A 7341-nucleotide genomic window follows, 5' to 3' on the forward strand; every position below is an offset into this window, starting at 1 on the left:
CTTGTTTAGTTTGGTCGTGTTGCTAAAACGAACGTGTTTGTCCCAGTTAATCTGTTCACAAATCTGTTCAGGAATGTAAAAAAAAAAAAAACCGAAAGCCCTTTGTTTGTGCTGCAGCAAAAAAAAAAAAAATCATGCTTGTGACCTCAGAAGTTACAAAACCCTAACCTACAAAAAGAAAACCAGCAGCAGTGGTTTAAAATAGGCGTAAAATAGATTTATTGCATACGTGTATGAGTCTTTTTTTCTCATTCTAAGAGAGAAGAAACTTGCCCTTGACAGACTTATATTAACATTACTCTTACATTAACATTTTTATTGCAATCAGCTGTCAAATCACATGAAGTCTGAGAGCTCACACACTTTTATACAGTCGCCATGTTTAAAGCATGGTTTTGGCTGCTAGACTGACTGACTTTGGCTCGGTGAATCCAGCGTTTGTCATGTGCTGTTTGTCATGGATTACACAGCATCTCTTCATCACAGGATATTTGGAGACAAAACACGAATCAGTGGTTTGCTTGATTTATATGTTAGGCTGTTTTAGCAGTTCAATTTCCCTGCCACTGCCACCGTTTTTTGTGTTAAATATACAATTACATATATTTATACTGACTTCTGAAATGCAATACATAAAAAAAAAAATAATTATACAAATATTTTATTTTATTTTATCCTGAAAGATTGAAAACCCATGTGGAAATCTTCTAAACCTCGGTTACACGTGTGCATTATTATGAAAACGGCTTCATATAATTTTCTAAGTTATTATTAGCTGAATAAAGACTTTGTTGGGGGTTTTGTCAGCTGATTTCAGCTCATTTCTGTTTCTTACATTGTACAATCACATTTGGAGCACCTGATTGCATTACAGCTTTCAGCTGCGTGTAAAATCTCAAATCCTATTTGAAGGAATGGCTATTGTAAAGGCATCTCAGGCTCTTGTACAATGGACTCGTTGTCAAAGTCAGAGTAAACCTGCGTAAGAGGATAGAGTATAAAAACCCATAAACTCAGGGCTCTGCTGACAAACCAACGAGAACAAGCCGAGTCACAGACGCACCTGTCCCAGCAGAGATCATGGTTAGCCGGTAAGAAACCTCCTTCTTTATTCTTTCCTGTATAACACAAGCTGTATGATGCTTATGTTTGGGATTTATGCTGTTTAAGTCATTGGAAACATGTCTGTAGTGATGTTGTAAATTGGCAAAGCATGCACAGATTCTCTCAGATTTTCCTTTGTGTGTATTTAAAAATTGGGTAGCACTTTATTTCACAGTCCTGTTCCTCATGTACATACTATGTACTTATTTAAGTATTACCGAACCCTGTGTACTTACCTTGTAGGTACACCGTAAGTACATGTACAGGACGTGCACATACTGTAAAACAGACTTTTTCTTCTCATTGTTCAGTTTTGAGCACCCTGCTGGAGGCTATAAGAAGATCTTTGAGACCGTGGAGGAGCTGAACGAACCTCTTCCAGCAACCGTCACTGGTATTTCCTTCTGTTTTCAGGATTTAGACATATTGATTGACTGAAAATGTTCCTTTGTAAATGTATCTTAATATCAACCATGCACTTAAAATTCCTTCCATAAAAAAAATGCTTTGGGAGGAAAAGATGATATGCTTGTTTGACCTGACTAATGAACGTTTATTTGTAATTGTGCATGTGCATTTTTTATAGTTGCATTTATATTGCATTTTACATATAATAGTTTTTATACATTTCAGGGATTCAGAGTCTGGAAACAGCTTGAATTGCATTTTAACCTCTGGTCAATATATCATCATTTCCTGTGTGTGGTTCATCAATACAGTTCTGAAAGAAAGTCCAGATAAAAACCTTTAATGATGTGTCGTCTGTAGGCCGCATCCCCTCGTTCATTAAAGGCAGTCTGCTCCGTCTGGGTCCCGGTTTGTTTGAGGTGGGATCGGAGCCCTTCTTTCATCTTTTCGATGGCCAGGCTCTCATGCACAAGTTTGATTTCAGCAGTGGACAGGTCACGTATTTCCGCAAGTACGTCGAAAGACCTTCACATTACTGTGATGTTTCCTGCTCCAGTTAACTCTTTATAAGAAAACAACATTTGAAACATATCAGTGTTATTTTGGTATCAAAATACTGTTATAGTTTTTATAAAAAAGTTTTTTATAAAAATCAGTTTTTTTTTTCATTTCAATTAATTTAATTCCATGTCAGTTCAAGTTTTAATAATATTTTTTTATAATCAATCAAATATGCTGTATGTTACTGTGCCGTTTCCTGCTCCAGTTAGCTCTTTAAAAGAAACAAATATAAAACGTATTAATTAAAAAAAAAAAAAAAATTAATAAAAAAAAAAAAAAAATTTAAATTTTTATTCACAAGAATTTTTTTTTTAGGTTTTATTTTATGGTTTTAATTAATTTCATTTTAGTTTTAGTTAATTTAGCATAAACTCAATTAAACTTAATATGTTGCTTTGGCAAATAGCTTATTTATTAATTTCTTTTTATTGTTGTAGTTTTCTTTCAGTTTTAAGTTGAACTAATAACCCTGATATCCCTGGCGTTTTTCTTTCTCACAGGTTTGTCAAAACCGATGCTTACGTTCGTGCGATGACTGAGAAACGAGTGGTAATCACTGAGTTTGGGACCTGTGCTTATCCAGATCCCTGCAAGAACATCTTCTCCAGGTTTGATCACTGATTGCTGGGATGCAGCAGGCAGGTTTGGTGCATCAGCAGTCTCACATTTTGTCCATTTTGTCAGGTTCTTCACGTATTTCAAAGGCGTTGAGGTGACAGACAACTGCCTGGTAAATGTTTACCCCATTGGAGAGGATTTCTATGCTGTCACAGAGACTAATTTTATCACTAAAGTCAACGTGGACACCTTGGAAACCTTGAAGAAGGTACGACAAAGACATTGATGTAAATACTGATCTTTCCAGCATTTTAAGAAATGTTTCTTGATCATTTCAAAAGGTTGACATGTGTGACTATGTGAATATAAACGGAGTAACGGCTCATCCGCACATCGAGAAAGACGGCACGGTCTACAACATCGGAAACTGCATGGGGAAGGGAGCCTCGCTGGCCTACAATATCGTCCGAATCCCACCTAAACAGAAAGGTTAGAGCTCGTACAGTCTCTGAGCAGTGTTTAGTGAATGCTGGTTAAATGAGGAATAAAGCTTTTGCTTAAATTGCGACAAACTCTTCCAGACAAATCAGACCCCATTGAGAAATCCAAGGTGGTTGTGCAGTTCCCAAGTGCGGAAAGGTTCAAGCCGTCCTATGTGCACAGGTGACTGAGCATGCTTTGATTTGTTCTGCATTTGGATCTATTTCTATAGGCTTAGAAATGTAGAAAATATAGTGTCTAGCATAATTAATTGTTTTTGTTTTTTATTTATTTCTGGCTTTCGTACTGGTTTTCACCTAGAAATTGCTGGTAAATTTCACAGTTATCAATTAATTACATGTGAAATTATGTTATATTTTTCGCTTTAAAACACACTCAAATAGGCTATATTTTTTTTATTTACAATTTCTAAAAATAATTTTTACAGTGTAATATTGTAATCAATCATTATAATGACCTGTACATATTTATATATATATATATATATATATATATATATATATATATAAATACCCCCAAAATCACACTTTGAAAAATAGTAAATAGTAACTTTTGTGAATAGAAAATTATGAGTAGAACAAAAAAAACACATTACAACCATAAAACAATAAGTATGAGAACACACTGTTTGAGTATTCAACAACAATACTGTAACATTTATAACTGTATTAAACAAAACATCTCCACAAAATGTGAGTTTACAGTAATAAGAACTTATCAAGGGTTATTTTATGGCTGTACTTTGTCAATAATAATAATTTGTTGTGTAGCTCTTATAAGCGAGTGATAAAATAAGCAGCTCAGTGTTTATTTAGTTTAATCTGGAACTTAGTGGAGAAAGCATTTTGTAAATATAGCGTTTAAACAATATTAGCTTCTAGTTGTTGGATCATTGCTAACATGCAGGATGAGCAGTATTCAGAGCCAGATCCATAGTCGATAAACCTTCTCCTCTTCCGTCTTTCCCTTCCTAGTTTTGGGATGACGGAGAACTACTTCGTCTTTGTCGAGACGCCTGTTAAAATCCACCTGCTGAAGTTCCTGAGCGCCTGGAGTATCCGAGGATCCAACTACATGGACTGCTTCGAATCTGACGAGGAGAAAGGCGTACGTTCCCGTGTCTTGACCTCGATGATGCTGATGTTTGATGAGTAGAGCAGTCCGGGCTGGATGTGAATGTTGTGTTCATTTCTACAGACCTGGATACACATTGCGAGGAAGCATCCGGGAGAGTACATTGACTATAAGTTCAGGACCTCTGCGATGGGTCTTTTCCATCACATCAACTGCTACGAGGACTCAGGCTTCATCGTTGTGGACCTGTGCGCCTGGAAGGGGTAAGTCCAGTAAAACACAGTGATGTTCTCACATTAAAGCGTATGCATACAGATTTCTGTCATGTTTCGTAGCCCAGTGGTCAAAACATCATTGAAATCTGTTGTGCATTCCTTCTACTGATATTATTATTAATGATTATAATGATGCTAATACAGTTAATGCTTAATACAGTTCTCCAAAAATCACACTATGAAGAATAGTAACTATTGCAAATAGAAAACAGATCAAAAAAGTGTTAGGCCTATAGCAAAAGTGTGACTTCACAAAAACACATAAACAATAAATATTGTTAATGCTTACTACATTTAACCTGTTCATATTTTGTAATTTAATTTTAAGTTTATGCTTTCGGAAATGGATCTATCCCTTTTAATCATTATCTTATATGGCATTTTAGGCTCAATTTGAAGCAGAAAGTTTGTGCTTTCTTCATTTGTGATTGTTTAGTTTAATGTTATTTGTTCAAATCTTTTATTAGAAGTCAATGTATTAACAGAATGATTTCAAAGAGAAAAAACCAAGGCGAAGCAGTTTGCAACTGTAATTTCTGATGACTTTTATCAGGAATATGTAATATGCACGACTTAAGTTGTGCATAAATTATTATTCATTAACATATATTTCAGGTGATATAATGTTTATAATAAGGTCATTTTGTTCAGCTTTGAATTTGTCTACAACTACCTGTGGCTGGCTAACCTCCGAGCAAACTGGGACGAGGTGAAGAGGAACGCCATGATCGCCCCTCAGCCGGAAGTCAGGAGATACGTGCTTCCTCTGGATCCCTACAGGGTGAAAACATTAATGATCAAGATTCAGATTTGACCTATACTGCAAAATATGTATATGCTAAAAACAGCTGTTGATGCTAAAAATATGAAAACAGTCGGGCTCAATAAAATATATTTTGAAATGTTTTTTGGGGAAAGAAAATTAATTTCAATGCAGCAGAGCCTACTGGAGAATTCTAATGATTTAATAATGTTTCATTTTTTATATATATATTTTTTTTATTACATTTTTTTTTAGGAACTAAATGTATGTTCCTTGCTGATTTTTATTAAATGTCTTTATTTAAATGTGTTCTATATTCACATGTGTTGAAAACATAAATGCATTTAAATGCTTTTTAAATATATGTGTGTCCCTGGAGCACAAACGCAATCTTGAGTCTCTGGGGTATATCTGTAGCAATAGCCAAAAATACATTGTATGGGTCAAAATTATCCTTTTATTTCTTTATGCCAAAAATAATTTATTAAGTAAAGATCATGCTCCATGAAGATATTTAGTAAATTTCCTACCGTAAATATATCAAAACGTAATTTTTGATTAGTAATATGCATTGCTAAGAATTCATTTGAACAACTTTAAAGATGATTTTCTCAATATTTAGATGTTTTTGCTCCCTCAGATTCCAGATTTTCAAATAGTTGCATCTCAGACAAATATTGTCCACCGAACAAACCACACATCAATGGAAATATGATTTCATATATTATTATTCAGCTTTCAGATAATTAATAATACATCTCAATTAAAAAAAATAAAAATGTAATTTAACACTAGTTTTCATGTTTATGAGAATGCAGTATATTTTGAAACATTTCTGACAGTTAATTTAAATGCATTTATTTTAACATATATTTGAAAAAATATGTTTTGCTGTATGGGTATATTTAAGGCAAACCCTGCAGCTTCAAGACTTTGACTTTGGACGTCTAACACTGTTTCTCACAGGAGGAGCAGGGCAAGAATCTGGTGTCTCTGCCGTACACCACTGCCACGGCCACAATGAGGGCTGATGGGACCATTTGGCTGGAGCCTGAGGTGCTCTTCTCTGGTCCACGACAAGGTACCACAAACTTGATATATATCCTTTATACCCTCAAATTAAACTGGACATTCAAACTTACACTGATGTTTTGTCATTTGTTTGCCATCTCAAAGCTTTCGAGTTTCCTCAGATCAACTACAAAATGAACAATGGAAAGAATTACACGTACGCCTATGCGCTGGGCCTCAACCACTTTATCCCTGACAGGGTATGAATAATCATGCCATCTGGTCAGTATTTCACAACAAGTGTTGAAGAATGCATTTTTTAGGGTGTCTTTGATGATTTGTAGATTTGCAAGCTGAATGTGAGGACTAAGGAGACCTGGGTCTGGCAGGAGCCGGACTCGTACCCTTCAGAGCCGCTGTTTGTGCAGAACCCCGATGGAGTGGATGAGGATGATGGTGCGTCACATTAGCCATACTCAGAGATATTATCTGCTGTCTAGCTTGTATATTAAGTGACACTTTATTTAACAGGTGTGTTAATGACCATTGTGGTGTCGCCTGGAGCACAGAGACCTACATTTTGCCTGATCTTGAATGCTAAGGACCTGTCGGAGATCGCAAGAGCAGAAGTTGACATCATGTCTCCAGTCACCTTCCATGGAATGTATAAACCATAGAATAAAGTTACTGTGTACTGTACACCATGAGACTGTAAACTAATAAGAATAATAAGAACTATGGTGTTGCACATTGAGTTTGTTTTTCTTCACAAGTGGATAAACATTTTTTCACCATCATTTGCTTGAAAATCACCCAAAAATTCCTGATAATGTACTCACCCTCAGACTGTTTGGGTTGTAGGTAATATTTTTCTTCTTCGGTAGAACAGTAAAGAAGAGTTTGAGCTGAAACTGGGATCCTTGGTGATTCTTAAAATGGCTAACATCATTTTGAGAGTCAAAAATAGCATATACAGACAACACAAAATATCTGTGGCTCCTGATTGTATACAGTATATATATATATACAGTCATGGCCAAAAATATTGGCACCCTTGGTAAATATGATCAAAGGCAGCTGTGAAAA

General features: G+C 35.4%; 1 protein-coding gene across 1 annotated transcript; it reads left to right on the forward strand.

Moving 5' to 3' along the window:
* Positions 1 to 950: 950 nt before the first annotated feature.
* Positions 951 to 7005, forward strand: rpe65a (retinoid isomerohydrolase RPE65 a). Its single transcript, XM_059500990.1, has 14 exons — positions 951 to 1091; positions 1416 to 1498; positions 1873 to 2023; positions 2574 to 2681; positions 2758 to 2899; positions 2973 to 3120; positions 3213 to 3294; positions 4107 to 4239; positions 4330 to 4469; positions 5133 to 5262; positions 6211 to 6325; positions 6421 to 6515; positions 6600 to 6711; positions 6787 to 7005. The coding sequence occupies exons 1-14, from the start codon at positions 1081 to 1083 to the stop codon at positions 6930 to 6932; spliced, it is 1596 nt and encodes a 531-aa protein (XP_059356973.1). The 5' UTR covers positions 951 to 1080; the 3' UTR covers positions 6933 to 7005.
* Positions 7006 to 7341: the final 336 nt, after the last annotated feature.

The sequence above is a fragment of the Carassius carassius genome, chromosome 20 (genome assembly GCF_963082965.1).
Source record: "Carassius carassius chromosome 20, fCarCar2.1, whole genome shotgun sequence".
In the NCBI taxonomy this organism is placed as follows: Eukaryota; Metazoa; Chordata; class Actinopteri; order Cypriniformes; family Cyprinidae; genus Carassius; species Carassius carassius.